This window comes from Microplitis mediator, chromosome 10 (genome assembly GCF_029852145.1).
Source record: "Microplitis mediator isolate UGA2020A chromosome 10, iyMicMedi2.1, whole genome shotgun sequence".
Classification (NCBI taxonomy): Eukaryota; Metazoa; Arthropoda; class Insecta; order Hymenoptera; family Braconidae; genus Microplitis; species Microplitis mediator.
In genome coordinates, this window is record NC_079978.1 from 5,547,467 (window position 1) to 5,564,388 (window position 16,922).

Sequence of the window (16,922 nt, forward strand, 5' to 3'; positions counted from 1 at the left end):
TTTTATATTCTTAATTCGTGATCTTCGATATGGACAAATAAAATTTTATTTTGTTATTTATTTATTCAAGTTTCTTCGTCATGGATAGAGAAGACGCGAGACAAGTTTATTGCGTCTGAATGTGTCTAAAGCTAGACATTGAAATAAATAAAAAAAAACTAAATAAATAAATAAAATAAAAGGATCCTTATTATTCAGTCAGCGGAGTTCCATTGAAATTCACGATCGATATTTCGTCTAGATGTTCTACGAAGGCGTGGGGCCGGAATTTAAAGATCGAGACCGCGTCTTCAGTGACGAAGTCCAATAAAATAAATAAAAATAACCCGAACGAGCAAACGAAAGGGAAAATAAAAAATAATTCCAACTAAACGAAAGACCGGCATATCCAGCAGTCAGCGCGAATGTGACAAAGGTGTGAGTCGTGGCTTTTATATCAGCCACGACACACTAGGGACATTGTAACTGAGGACACTGAAAATAAGATGAGGACAAACATAATTCAGAATTATCCCAAGAGAAGGCGGTACCTGTCTCACATATATCATACCCTTCATACCCGGGAGTTTATCGAGGGGTCTTAAGAATGAGTATCAAATGCGCTTCTGATATTTCGTTACATCCACCCAACAAAATACTTTTAAACCAATACATATAACGTTAACTTCACCCAATACTTGTTACCGTCTTACAACAAATCATGCAACAACCAATCCATCTTGTCCTTTTACACTTGCTCCTCAGTCTATGCACACATATTTTATTTACCGACGTAACTAAACCAATAATGTGGGTGTATAATAACCTCACCAACTAAAATCGTAAATCCCTCCAGCAGGTGTTGCCCACCACCTGTCATCTTGAATCGCGATCTTCTTATCTGCACATTGCCCGAGCCGTATTACGACAACATCTTGCTTACAAGTACACATGTATACCATACACACATATATATATATATAACTAAATTCACGATACCTTCGCATATTTAACATTCCAATGGCTGCAATTATTTTTTTACTCGCCACTAATTTATCATGACAATTTTCATTTTATAATTGGTTACTTTACATACATTTTAAGTGTCTACTTAATCAATTTAATTTAATTTTTCTTAACCCAGTTGTATCTTAATACCCATTAAATTCCACCGTGACTTTAAACTTGGATATGTGTAAATATATCATTAATGCTAATATACATATTTGAAGCATACATTTGTCGTAAATAAAACTAAACGACGACTATTTATTGGAAATAAAAATAAATATTTTTTTTTACATACTGATGCTAAGTATTTAATAGATGACACTATACAGATTAATAAAAACATTACCGCGGTGTTTACTCGTTTATTTGAAGCTTAAATATATCTCGTTAAAGAGTTGATAGAAATATTTATTCAAGTCCATATATATAAATATTAAAAATGAGTATTAAAAGTATATAAAGTCAACAAAATTCCTTTAAAGTTATCTACAATGTAACTTTATTATATTTTTATGAGAATGTTTAATATTATTATCGCGATATTTAGGTGAGGAAACGACTGATTAATTTTTTATTACTATTTAATACGCATGGTTCCATACTTGTGAGCATGATGTTATAATACAAAGTTGAAATATTGATAATTAAAAAAAAAAAAGGCCAAATAAAATAACACACTGAGTTGCACAAGAGTTGATACGTGTATTCTTTGGTACTTAAACACACACGCCGGCGAACCAAGTCGCGACAGTTTTACAACGCGTTGTAAAACAAACGTAATCCCCCGTCGTGCTACCGTGCTCTCGCTATCTGGACGGTTATTTGCACGTGGGTTGACGCTTCATATGTGGTACAGATGCTTGTTGTATTTAATATCCATCTATAGATACTACTGTACAGTGTTTTACTCTTTAATTCAGCATCTTATTAATACGATTAGTGTCAATCTATTTATTTATTCGTCAATATTTTAATAAAAAAAAAATAACTCTCTCTAAATACCGTAAATTATTGACTACTTAATTTAATAATTCAAATTGTCGTTGCCATTTTTTTAAATTATGGATAATTAAAGGTTAATTAGGCGGCTGAAAGTAAAAATTTAAACTCGAAAGATTTCGAAAAATTAACATTGAAATTATTTTTAATTAGATTTATTAAGTAAAAAAATGATAATTTGCGTAATGTAATTTGAATATTTTATTTTTCGAATATACTTGATCACAATTTGTTCTAGAGGATTAATAGAGGGATAAGTTGTTGGGATTTATAGGTTTGTAAAAAAAATTATGTATAAAAATATATAAAGAAATAAAATTAGCGTTTAGTTTAAATTTCTTTTGTTGAAATTTATCGTCCGGGATCGTTAAAAGTTTGTTAAAAGCTCCTCGGTTAAGTGATAATTTAGCTAATTGCACTTGGCCATTGCGGGTTTCCATCAGTGTAATCGCCTTCGCCTCATTATTCGCCGCGCGATTAAAGAGAATAACGATCAGCCAACGAGCTATTCTATTCCCGCTGTGTTTCACGATTCTGAAAATTTTTTTTTACTCTTTAGCTTTTTTTACGTTACTACTGTGGGATTTCTTTCAAATCTATTTCTTGAATTTTTATCTTTATTTTTATTTAAAGACCAAGAGATCAGTCTTGTTAAACCCCTCGGATACGTGCGAAATTCTGCGGGATTAAAACTTTTCACGATGAACCTTTTTCTCAATTTATTTTACTTTTTTCTGGGACTTTTTTTTTAACCTAGTTGTCGTATCATATGTGAAGTAAAAAGGTGATACATACATATTATACATGTATTATTATATCAAAAGTATATCAACAACGCGAAGTAAGAAGAGCTTCCTGTCTGACAACATATATGACGGACCGATAGCCTTCGACGTTACACGACGTCCAGGAATTTGCACGATTAGCATTCTCGAATTTGCATATTGACGGGTTTTGTAAAATGTTATGAATATTTTACATCTCCCGCGCGCACATATTATACATACACATACATATACATGTAGATTATCAGCATATAATTTCTAATATCCCTGAAAAAAAAAAAAAAAAAAAGATACGGAGACAGAGACTTCACATTTTAAATACCTGACTTACCAAAAAAAAATTTTTCTACAAATATCACAATCATAATTTCTAATCTACCTTTCATATATTTTTATAATGATTAAGGAATACAAGCTGCTGTAATTATACATGATCAAGATAATTTTAGTATTGTAGATATATATTTTTTACGCATCATAAATGTTAACATTTTGTTTGACAGAATTTAATGTTATCCTAGGATGATATATCTTGATGTGTCTCTGACATTTGACGCGCGAGATGATATGTAACGTCTCTTATCACGATAGGGAAAGGACCATTTGGGAAAAGGAAAAGGAAAATCCTCTCAGTGATAAGGTCGTTTTCATCCGAGACATTCCGTTAGTGTCAGCAGCGTGATATTTGATGCCGACGGTGGGATTTCGTTAGTTTACTCTGTTGCTGACAGATGGCGGTCCTATGCTCTCTTTTTGGGTTTCTGAAATATTTCTAAGGCAACTCGAGGTATACTTTTATTCTGAGATGATAAATTTTCCATGGGAAATTAGAAAATAAATTTGAAACATTCTTTTATTTGATTTAATAAATTTAACGGATAATTTAGACTGTAAACCACGACGGCAACCAATCAATGTCCTGATTACCGATAGTTACGGAATTTCATTATCGCCGACGTAAAGTAGCTATTACTTATAAAAGTTAGATTCATTAATATAAGGAATAATATATATGAATTTAAAGAACCAGGAAGTAGTTCTGAGAGAAAGAAGGAATTAAGAAAATAAGTAAGAGTTACTCTGTAGTAACGTAGACGAAGAAATTTTGTGTAAAACAAAGGAGTAGATTGGGAAATATCCTTGTATAAATGTATGTAGCTTTTGGAAAGTGGAAAGCGATAATTATTAATGGGACTTTCTTCTTTGTCATTATCGCGGAAATTTAACCGTTAAAGTTGGCAGACTTTGAGATGAATTTTCACGGGAGACTTATTCGCTAATACTAAAAAACTCTTTACGTCTCTTTTCTTTCTGACACACCCGGAAATACGTCCATAGTCTTTGGATCTCAACAACACTGGACGTCAATTATCGAAACAGGGTGTAATCAAGTTCCGGTCTCATTGTGTCAAATTAAAACCTCAAAGATAATCGACTAGCTCTCAAGAATGACAACCTCACTACTCTATTCACTGGCTGTATTGTTTCACTATTTTTTTATCAGCGATTGATGATGCACTTTCATCGGATAAAAAGTAAAATAAAAGTTGCTATTGTTATCCAACGTTTGAATAGTCAGTTCAAAATAAAAATAAAAATCAAGTAAAACATGAATGATGAATAATTGTCAAAAATATCTATATATATTTTTTTTTTTCATGTATTCTGGGTTTGTCAAAACTCTTTAGACTAGTCTATGTGTATATATGTAACTCGTATGCCCTCGAGACGATCGCGTCGCGTTTAAAAACAAGCGATTTATCTTTTTTGCGCCAGTGACAGAATTGGCATCGACAAACACTGGGGCACGTGGTCGTGAAAGAAAAATGTTGAGAAAAGATATTACTTACTGACAGTAGTATCATCACCGTCTACTTTGCTCTACACACTACATGACTATTACCACACAATATATACATATATTATATAGTACATGTAGGTATATTACAAAATACACAAATAAAATGTGCTTAAGAAAAATGAAGGGGTTAAGTTGACTTATAAAAAAGATATATACAGCACACATTATAAAAATACCTATTCGAAACACAAAAAAAATGAAGAAATAAAAAAAAAGTAATTTGTATTATTGTACGTGTGTATAAGATGACAAAGGAATCGCGCGTGCCTCGATCGATGGACGAGTTTCTCGTTCGACATTAATTGCACCCAAAGGAATCAACGTCAACGAGTAGAAGAGCAGATCAGAGACCAGAGAGTAGAGGAAGTTAAGCAGTAGAGGATTCTCAAAGGTTGGTCGCACGACCGACGTCAGATTATTCCTCCGCATGACTCTGCATCTTGCTGGGTTATTCTGATGCCGGTGCACTCAGGCATAAACGAGACGTGGATCCGATTCGATTCAACAGGAAGACCAGGTAGTCACTGAAAGAGGATGAGTAGAACCATCAGTAGTATAGAAAAAGATGTATACATTATGAGTATATATGTATATTTCGCGGGGAAAAAATGTGAGTATAGACACATATGTATCAGGACTTGGAGGTTTTCAGGGCGGAGCAAAGTCCATCTACCTGCCGGTGTACACGGTGACGTTCAGACGCATTCTATTTTAATAATTCTATGAGAAGCTTTGAAAGGCGTACGGGATAAGAGTCAGCTCGTTTGATGCTCAGTGTGTGTATGTGTACGCGGGGTCAGGGGCAAGAGGGCGGAGAAGAGACCGTCGCCAAGAGAATATCGAGGAATTAGAGGAGCTTAACTGTAGATAGCCTATTATGAACGCAGCAGGCCGCGGGGTTTCGGGACCACGGAGCAGTTGAAGGCGATACCCACAAAACTACCTATGGTAGTTTAGTCCACTGCTATATAGATATACATGTATATGTATGTGGACTGGCAGAGAAACGCCTTTCTAAACCATAAAAAGCATACATATCTATAGGTGAATTTTTCTTTCTTTATTTTTATTTTTCTCATTCTTCTTCTTTTTGTTATTCTGGCAGTGTATAGAGGATCGATCTAAACCGCAAACCGTGGCAAAGAGTTAGCGCGCTGAAAGGCGGCTGTCGATGTTTGACTCGATAACGTCTCACCGCGTGTGACCGCGCACGTCTTGACGTCTCTCTGACTTGCTTTCTGGGTTTACTGTGCTGCTGACTCTGACTGACTGATGTCAGTCGACGAGTAATAGGCTCACTTGTTGGGTCCCCGCAGAGCGATGACTGAGAAAACAAAACTTTGATCGAAATCACTCCTTTTACTCTACATTTACACACCCCGATACATATTTAATACATATCTATGGACATATTACATATATGGGTTAATAAAAGATTCATTCCCGCAATTACCCGGAGGCTCTACTGATGGAGATTTATATCTGAAGAAAATTATCAGAGAAAACCCATCGGACTCAGTATGCAAAGCAATAAGTTTTTATGTTATCTCTGAGGAAAACTGCACGGCAAATTCTTGCCCGAATGATTAGAACCTTTGAAGATGTTTGTGACTAATGGTTTTTCGTGACGCAGCATTTTTTTCGCGCGCCAGAGCAAGATACTCCTAGCTAACTGTATACATATAGAATACATATAAGAATACTGTAAGTTATATATGTATAGTATATTATGACGAGAAAATTTTCCCCTGTCAGTTTTAGTAGTTTATGTCTACTGCGCATCAGTATAGTGTTGCCCACGCCTATCCATTACCCCAAGACTCATAATTTGAATTTTCATTAGTATCGAAACCGAACGTTTGACGTCTCTCGTGTGCCAGCTCTGTCTTTCTCTTTACCACGCATTTTCTTTAGGTCATCTCTGAGTTGCAGCAGGTAATAAAGCTGACTCTAAGGGTCGTCGACGTGTGTGGGGGAAATTTCGTCAGCTAACGTTACCGCCCTTCCTCATTCGTCAGTCACTGTCTGTTTGGGACTGGAGCTGCCTCGTCACTTCAGGCCCAAATCTCGGTACGGTTCAGTGATTACTCGATAATCAATCGGTATTGATTTGTATGGATGTGCCAGTGAGTTCGTTCAGTGTTGTGATTTTTTTTTTAGTTTTCTTCCTGGTTTTTATCAATCTTTTAAGAAAGTGCCTTCGTGATTTTATTTTTTTTAAATCTTTAAAGCTAGAAATCATGAATCCTTGGAATCATAATAATCATAATAATCATCATAATCAGCATAATCAGCATAATCAGCAAAATCAGCATAATCAGCATAATCAGCATAATCAGCAAAATCAGCATAATCAACATGATCAACATGATCAACATAATCGATCACCAATTTCACCGGATGGAAGTTATGTAAGTAAAGAGGATAAAAATTAACAACTTTTTTTTTTTAAATTTGTATTATAGACAATAATTATAATTATGTCCTCAAATTTTCTAGAGTGAAATTCATTCATTTTAAAATAAAATGGAAAAAATAATTTTACATTTTTTTTTCTATAAAAATGTATTTAAGTATAGGAATTGTTTAAGATGTTGCCATTTTGTGATAATTATAAAAACGTGTTACACACAATTGACTTAAATTAATATTTTATTTTTTTAATTTAATTATTTTTATTCTCAAATTTTTGAAAATTTTATTTTATCCCAAAATTTATTTTTTCTGCTTTACATTATAAAAATTGAAAAAAAATTTTAAACAGAATTTAACTAAAGTTTACTTTAGTACACTTTAAGTACAGTAAATCTGAAAATTTTAAAAGATTAAATTTCTAGCAGTATTAAAATCATAATATTTTCAAAAATTAATTCTTGTAATCCGTAACAAAGTTGTGCGCATGGTATTACTTCATGGGTCAAGAATATTTTTCGAGGTAAAGGTAAAGTTGGAGTTTGATTCACCCTCTCAACTGCCGTGTCGATGTGTCCAGGAAGGCCGATATCATTCATTCCGCGTTTATAACTCTCGCGTCAAAACAAAAATCCCAATAGAGACCCAGCTCTTACTTGTATGTGTCAGCAAAAAAAACCAGCCGACTTATTTTGTTGGGTTTAAAAAACAATACCACGGTATATTTTACCCACATACACTCACCCACATACATTTGTATATCAATACATACTTGGAACACTAGACTCAACCAGAGATTCGTGAATGCGAGTGGGATTGACAGTAATAATTCACATGAACGAAAAGAATCGGTATCGAAAATCGCTGATCCACAGTATCAGCGGGAAAAGTATACTCGACGTGCTTTTCCTCTTTTCTGTATCACTCTCCTTCTCTCTTTTACTCTTTACCCGATTCTCCTCTCTCTGGTTGGCTCTTGTATGGTCGGTTGGTTGGCGTGGGCACGATAAGCGCCGCGCCATAACTCTCTCTCGTCCTCTCGCTCTCTCAGTTCTCTCCCTGCCTACCTCTCGCCACCCTCTTCTATTCCAACTCGGTGCTATAATTACGGGGGTGTACCTACACCACATACTCCACTATACTCGGTGGCACCTATCGTTGCCTCGCAACTGTTGGCCACCGCGTGTACTCGCCCGAATCAAAACCCAAATCGGTATGCTAATCGTACGCTTCAAGTCTACCACCAGATCATATCGAGTTTATCAAGTTCACGAGACACTTAGTCATAAAAAAAAAACAACATGTTTTTTTATTTTTATTCCAACGATCAGAGTCCGTAGTATGCCTTTATACCTGAATCTTAATGATTGTACATATAAAATATATCCATATATATGTCTGTATGTAGCTCGTGGTCCCTCTGGACAAGGCGTCGGATAACGACGTCAGTTATACTCGGTAATGGGACGTCTCAGGAATGTTTTTCTTCTATACATTTTGAATGGTTTAACCAACCCGGCGCATTTGCATCACTAATGAACGACGACTACGAGCCATCCGACTGGGTTTATGATATCGAGCCAATAGCACATTTAAATGCCCATCATCGAAATCAAATTATATCGTTATGATTATTTGTAACCATCACCGGGTATACCGTAACAACATCACTAAACCGGATTCGTTGAAAAAGGAGTTTATTTTAATTAATAATAGAGATGAAGAGAAAATATATATATATATATTTTTTATTATTTCATTTGAATAATAGTAATTTATATTGTATTACCGTTAATTAACTTTGATTTTTTTTCAACCTTTTTTTTAACTGGATGTCTAGATGATGAATAAAAAAATGTAATTTTAGTTATTATTTTTCATCGAGATAATCATGCCCGGTTAATGTGAACACCCGACCAGATGATGCATCATACACGTCTTTATATTATACAATCTCAACGTTTAAAAACCGTCGGCTCTTAGCAGACTATTAGAAAAGTAAAAGAGATGTATACATATATATATATATATAAATGAAAAAGAAAAAAAAGATTCTACGAAGGTGATACTCTACGACCGCAACCCCTCTAAAATACCGCCTCACACGCAACCCAACCTGTCAATCATCCACGGACTTTAGTCACCGTGGAATTTTCTTCGAGATTTTACTTAACAAAAGCTCTCTATGCTCTACCATTTCTACTAAACCTCACACTATTAGATTTTTTAAAAAATCTTCCACACCTTTGTATGGCTACATGACCTACCGACTAATCGTCAAATAATCCGACTAGTTTCTACTATAATTCATGAAAAAGAAAAAAAAATCTCACCATTATCTATGTTCAAATGCCATCTGAAATAATACATTAAGTCCGTATGGTAGACTCGCGACTTTACGCGGTCTGTCCGGTGCCGCCACCACGCGGCCACGAGTCGCGTCTCACATTTATTCGTGCGATTGCGACTATTCAAACTTGAGCCTGTATTTCTACACTTTTACACATAACACATTTAATCCAAAATATAACATCTGGATTCATACATAATATATATACATTTATACAAATAAAATCAATCATTATATTTCAACGCATGTCATATCCGATTAATTTATAAGTCATACAAAAGATTTTAATTTTTTCATATTCGTTGTTCTCCATATATACAGCAACCAAAACCAATTGCTGTGAATTTGCCCATTGAAAATATTTTTCAATAATTAATAAATTATAATCCTCTTTAATAAATAATTTAACTTGAGCTAAAATGTTTTATTGCATAAAATCTATGACTGAGTATTGAGCATCTGGATGTAGAGGCAAAGGATTGCGTCTCAGCTCACATAAGGCCATATATATAGAGTATTAGATACACAGTAAGTGAGACATGGCAAAGACAATGACAATGAGATGGGAGAAAGACGAGTGTAGAGGAGTGTAGAGGAGAGTTTGAGCCGGAGCAGCATCAAGAGAGGGCTCAGCTGTTTCGGGGTCTAGGCGCTTTACGGTAGGTGCGCGCATGTCGTCCGTAAGGGTGGCTTAATGGGGCGCGGATGTGTGCTCCTGGGGGTGTCGCATTCACCGACGGTGATCGATCACGGGACATCCACCCTTGGCGTCCGTTATAATAGCCAAGCTCCTATCCGACGTATAGACGACGACTATAACGCTCTGCTCTCATACGTCCGTCTCTGCTCTCTCAATATATATTATACATATAGTGAGACATATATGTGAGCAGAAAACGCAATCCACTTTCCTTTACGCCTACTCGCGCTTCTATATACGCATATCTATCAGTTTACCACTTGGCAGTTCTCTCGTCTCGTCTAAATATAAAGTTATTATTCAACACATTTCAATCGAATTTATATATTTTTAAAACCATTGATATGTCTTTGAGTACAAAGATCCATTATTTGCTGAGTACTGAAATAAACCCGCGTGTAGTAATAGTATAATACTGTTGTAATGAGTGTAAAAGAAGTTTTACACGGTCGTAATGTCGTTGTTGCAGTAAAAGTAGTACTACGTTGTACAGTATTGTTATATTGTTGTACAGTCTCTCGGATCGTCGGGCAATCGACAACCGCCTAAAATGTAATTTCACGCGACTGATTAAGGACGTGGTAACGAGCGAGCCGTGAAATTCACGAATTCTCGCGGCGTTATATCGATTTGCCTGGAGCTCCAAATTCGCGACGACGGCGTAACAACAATCATGGGAAATTCAACGAAACGTGAGAGTTAATAATCGAGTTTTGGTCTGCTTTATACCATTTATATTAAACTACATTTATATATTCATATACAGATATGTATATAAATATAAATATATGTTTATATAAGATCAAGCTATCCAGCCGTCTCGAAATTAAGGTCGTAAAAAAATATTCATTCCATTTATCCCAGAGTAGTTATTCACAAAAGCTAGACTTGTGTGTCTGTTGAAATTCCAATCAACACAAAGCCATCCGGTGTTTTCTTTCTCACGCTCTCGCATCTTTAAACATTACCATCATCATTATACTTCTCTTAAATATTTTTATTGTTAAATTACAACAACAATAAAAATATATCGTCTATTTCAATTTAATATTCAAATTAGTTGATTGCAGTTTACTTTATATAAACCATAACACACACACACTTCAAATGTATGTATGTAGGTCTCTTTGAGTATTTTAATTGGCTCACAAGTGTTTTTAAATAAAAAAAATCACGATAGCAGAGTTTATATACCACATTGCCTATATATGGAGTTAATAGTTTGAGAATAGTATTACGATCCGTGTGTTCGTACTCGTTAGTTCCTTCCACACCCCTATATAATTATATATATATATAAATTTTTTTTCCTATTATTACAATAATTATTATTAAATTGCACGTATGAATTCCGTGCACACGTCCCGTTAACGCTTATTTTGATGCGTGTACACATAATCGCGTGGCAGCGATAACCAAAAATCTCGGATAAATTCCAAAGGTTATTTTTAAAAATACATGAAAAATATTTTTCATGTCATACACGCACATTAATATTTTTAAAATAATTTTCTATCTTTAAACATTTAACTAAAATTAATTTACCGAAAGTAATTTGAATAAATATTTGAATATTGTTAAGATTTAACACAAAAAAAAAAATTCCAAGAAACTAATAATTTACGAAAACGACATTCAAGTCTAAAGATTTAACTTTCATATAATTGTCGATTCTGACAAAATATGCCGCCGGTAATTAAAGGATTAAGATTATCCAAAGAGATAATGTACGTACGATAACATTGAGAACACGGATCGTAATTAATATTTAAATGAATTATAAATTACGTCCCTTGGGACCGTGACTTTCGAATTTCACCTAAAACTCAAAAAAGAATAGAAGAAAGGTTTAAGGGATACTCATTCATTACAAATAAATTGAAACTTAAATTTATTTTGAATACGATATTTACTCAGTTGTGTGCATAGTGTATATATAGTATACGTGATTTATAACGTAATAACAGGGTCCTGTATTTGCTCTTAGGTAGCCGAGCTGATGACCCTTGCCTACCTAGTTCCATAGTTCTCCAGTTGTAGTCAGTCGTCTACTGTCTAATTTTAACTCTAATGTCCAAGTTAACAAAAGTTTGCATACTTCATTCTATATATTATACATTATACAATATACATTGTACTGTATCAGGTAAAGAGCGTACCCCAATAAGACTTAGGACCCAGCTTAGGCCTTCAAGTCAAGCCTGCTAATTATAAGACGACAGAATAGTGATTGTACGCACCTCTGTATTAGTCATAGTACGAAGGTGTCCTGTTTTAAAGCTTCGGACTGCTAGTATAGGTCACCAAGCCACTTGTCATAAGCAAACACAGTAAATAATATCAGTAGATGTCTTTAAAAGATTTGAAACACACTGATATGTCTATGTAGGTCACTGGTTTGCCACTGGTTAATAATCTACCTTAATGCTCTAGTTAAATGACTTGAGCAATGGCCCTACCGTACTTATTTGGAGCAATTATCTATTGTTACCTGGAAATAATTGGAGCGTACATGACGATTGTTTACTCAAAAGTGCGAAACATGGGTGGGTGTAAATGGGAAATTATGATGAGTTTGACAATGCTCCTTTAGAGACTCTAACTTGCTGTTGGTCTAGTATTTCTACCCGGATATTGAGTAACGTAACTCAAAGCCCCTGTCGTATAGCCCCTTGACTCCCTGGCGGGGTGCCTTATTCGGTTGCCGACTAGTAGGACTATTATTCACCCGACACCCGAATACCATTCAAAGTTCAAAACCGCACGTTCGCGACCCAATTTTCCTATACATCTAGTATGCTGTGCTGAGAAGCTCTAGCCACTCGAGCTGTAGGCTTTATACTGTACAGTGTACTGTAAGTTACTGAGTGAATAAGTAAGATTGGATCAGCTGTTTCGTTTGTACACAGCATACTAGCTAATATAACATTCTTGTTCTCTCAGATATAATACATTGCTGTCATAAAGATCGAATGGAGTAGGTTATTGTGGGTATATGTATAATACATGTAGTATAACAACATCACCGAACAACCCCATGTATATAGACTAGATCTCATGACAGTCAACGTGAATTAGACTAACACTTGGATTAATCCGTGTAGACGTATGTCATGTACTGACATTGAATATTACAAACGTGTACTTGGTACAGCGTGTATTAAAGAAGACATTAGAAGACATTAGACATGGGAAATTATGGAGACACTCACCCAGTTGTCCGTCGGACAACATCTTAACCCTTCTACACCTTCCACTCTCTTCGTAAATATTCAGTTTTTTTTTTTTTTTTTCTTTATTCCTAGTAAATTTAATGAATGATAAGAACATTTGCGTGTATGAAACTTGGGTTAAAATAAAGTAATGACGGTTTGATGAAATGGAGCAAGAAATTGATGCAGAGCCGTCGCTAGTGTAGAGTGTAGTGAGAGCCGAGTTGAGCGGGAAAACATCCGAACCGGAGAAAGAGGAGTCGGAGTAAGATCCGAGCGAGAGTAGAGGCTTGTTCGTGGATGGAGGTAAGCAAAGAGTTTGGCTGGTAGCGCGCGCGAAGCAGCCAGCGGCGAGAGTACTACGCACCACACCAACAAAGTTGTAGAGGGAGAAGCGAAAAAGAAAGAGAGGCAGGAATGATTCGCGGGTTCGCGGTGGGGAAGACCGGATTGATGAAAGAGACCTCGTGATACCGCGAGTCGCGAGTGCGACGCGGACGCGAGATCGATAAGAAAGAGAGGGAGAATAGAAAGGACGTATTTGTGTGTGTGTAGCGATGGCGGAGGTATGGTTAATCCGGACAGTGGCCGTCAGCGGCGCTAGTGTCAATTGGGCGGACTGACAGCGTATTGGTTGTACTTAATGGGCGTGGTACATGTACCTCCCACTCTTGCACGGTGTGTCTGCGGTGATTGACAGTTGGCGAACGACTGCGGACGGCGCAGGATCTAAACGCTAGGCGCTTCCACGCTCGCTCGCTTCTTCGGTTGCTCGACGGCGTACGGTCGCACGCCCGGTGTTAATACTTTTTATCACTGAAAACGTTAACGCGGCATTTGTAATCTGTTGTTGTTGGATTACTTTCTCAAATACATCCACAGTTTATTAACATAAATCGTTTAGTTTTTTGTTGTCAATTAAAGCCCAGCCTTCAAAAAATTGCAACATAATTTTTTGGGCTCTAATCAGTTTGTTGTTCAGTAAACAGTAACACGTAACGTATTCAAATAAACGCGCGCCAATCGGAGTGGTAAGAAGCGCCGAGTTTAAAAATATAATAATTATTATATTTTCCCGCGTTTTTAGTTGGTTTTAATAAGTGTCTCGTTTACGCGCGCGAATCACGAGAACCTTTTCGAGTGTTTTACTGCTCGGAGTAGATCAAGCACATTTATTTTAAATTCATTTAAAGTTGTATTTTGAGTGAGATATTTTAGACAATCGTGTCCGGATTAATTGCTGGATACTATTCACGGGCATACATATATACATATATATATTATCAGCGGCCCCGCGTGCTCGACCGGCTACTTAAAGCCAAGGAGTATTATTCCCCCACCATTGCAGCACTACTATCGACAACGACCTCAGCCCCCCTCAGAAAAGTTAGTTGTTACACATCACGGATCCGAGGATGTATAATAACTCGTGCACAGTGACATCGTGATCTTTGTATAATATATTTGGTGATGAATGAGTGAATAAATAAATTTCGTCGCGTATAATTATTATTATTATTATCAATTATTAATTATTATTATTGTCATTATTATATTTATATTTATATTGTTGTTGTTTTTAATTTGAGCAACCCGACGACGTGTTGAGCTTGTCAATGCGTTTGACAGGTAATAAATATATATATAAATATATACCAGTACGGTGATTAGTAGTGCGCGGGACAAGCGTTTAACGTGTGATTTGTTAAATGGAGTAAGTAATGAGCTTCTCAAAAACGGTTTGAAAGCTATAATAGTACCAGCATTAATATATCAATATAATTGTGTCGCAAGTATTTTTAAACAAATATATATTCATATCTACGGTCAGTGAAACAAAGTTTTGCGTGTGTTGATGCCGTGATACTGAGCTCTATTTATCGCGGGAATTATTTATCAGTAGATTACTAATTAATTACGGACAGAACAGTGCGGATAAATAAAGTGAGCAAGGATGAGACAGCACGGGAACACTGTTGATAGTTCGTGTACGACGTACTGCTGACGTCGGCGGCCCTAACAGCCGTCAGTATTAACTGGGAGCATTGTTGTTGATTAATTTTTGTATCAACAAGACCAAGTCCTGGCAAGCCCGGTGGAGGGCGGAGATCAACGCGGAATATCTGCCGCGAGGATCTCACACGAGATTAAATTCAGTGGCTCGACGGACCACATCGTCCTCATTTTTAACGCCCGTTATTTTTAATCAACCTCTCAAAGTCTCAGTACTCACTCACTGGTGTTTTATTTACGTAATAAACAAATATTTTAAGTTAAGAACAGTACGGTGGGAATTTATTTATTTATTTATACAAAACTTAACTTATTAATAAATACCTCATTGTATTGCGGGAAAATAGTAAATAGAGTTGTGTGCAGGAGAGTGTGTAGTGTGAAGTGAGACTCGTCGTTTATTGTGAGAAAATATAGCCGCTACGGTGGCTCAGCACGCAGAGTTCCCCGGCGCGGCCAGGGCGTTCATGGCGCAGCCAAGGGTACGTCTCTTGTCACTATTCTACTATTATATTCTCTACTGTAATTCCTCGAATTCAATCCAATCCACCATAGAAACCCTCTAAAAAAATCATACCCCAAACTTCACTGTAAGTTTGAGAACTTTGAAAATTTCTCGCGGTTTTCTTTATTTTTACTCTTCAAAAAATTGAGTCGTTTTTTTATCGGCCGACGGACTGTCAGATTTTGAAACTTTTCTGTCACGATGACAACTCCAAATACAATGACAGTAATGAATTAAGTAAATTGGAGCAGGCTAATATTTATTTATATCAGATGTTAATAAAATTATTTTAGCGGTTAATAGTTTGTTGGTATTCGGAAAGATATAAAACGTTAAGTATCGTATAATATATTGTACACTTAATGATTTTTTAATACACGTTGATACGGGCGAGTGAATATGAGTTAATAATAGGAATTACAATGTGGCTTAGGTCGGTGTTTAAATTTTTTAATGATATATTTATAGGACATTTATTTAAATGTATCATTATTTTTAGATTTTATTTATCAGTTAATTCATTGTCTAAAGATATATTTTTATACATGAGTGTGAATGTAGCAGACATTAGACAGTTTATAAATTTTTAATAAATTAATTAAAATAATCAAATTTAAAAAAATGCGCGTACGGATTTTGCATTTATCTAAATACGCATTTTTTAATTTTTACTCTACTGACATTTTACTCATTTATTTTAAAATTTCAAAAATTTCCAATTGTCAACTACATTCTTGAGTGTGAATGTAGCAGAGACAAATTTAAAATTATAAATAAATAGAGTAAATAATAAAAAAAAAATATTTAAAAAAAATGCACATTTTTTTAAAATTTGATTTTATCAATTATTTACTCAATTTATTAATAATTTTAAATTTGTCTCTGCTACATTTACACTCATTTTTATGACACTGAAGTTCGCCACTGTCTGATAACTTTTGAATTTAAAAAAAAATGTCAGATTATAAAAAAAAAAGTATTTGAAAAATTGCACCTATAGTTTTTAAAATTTTCTACATGTGTATTTTTTTTCAATCAAATTGTGAAAAAAAATTCAAAAATTGTTAAGTGTCTGCTAACTTCAGTATCATCATT

At 35.2% G+C, this 16,922-nt stretch overlaps 1 protein-coding gene across 8 annotated transcripts in view; it reads left to right on the forward strand.

The window, feature by feature from the left end:
* Window positions 1–6,657: 6,657 nt before the first annotated feature.
* The window catches only part of LOC130676538 (homeobox protein homothorax), a 263,375-nt gene continuing 253,110 nt past the window's right edge, over window positions 6,658–16,922 (forward strand). For 2 of the 8 annotated variants that reach the window (XM_057482842.1, XM_057482844.1), the window contains exon 1: window positions 6,659–7,046. In XM_057482842.1, coding sequence (XP_057338825.1) covers window positions 6,750–7,046 — 297 coding nt within the window. In that variant the 5' untranslated portion in view covers window positions 6,659–6,749. Of the gene's footprint in view, window positions 7,047–13,998; window positions 15,805–16,922 lie in introns of those variants that run through there. The other 6 variants (XM_057482848.1, XM_057482846.1, XM_057482849.1 and 3 more) reach the window with 4 other exon arrangements.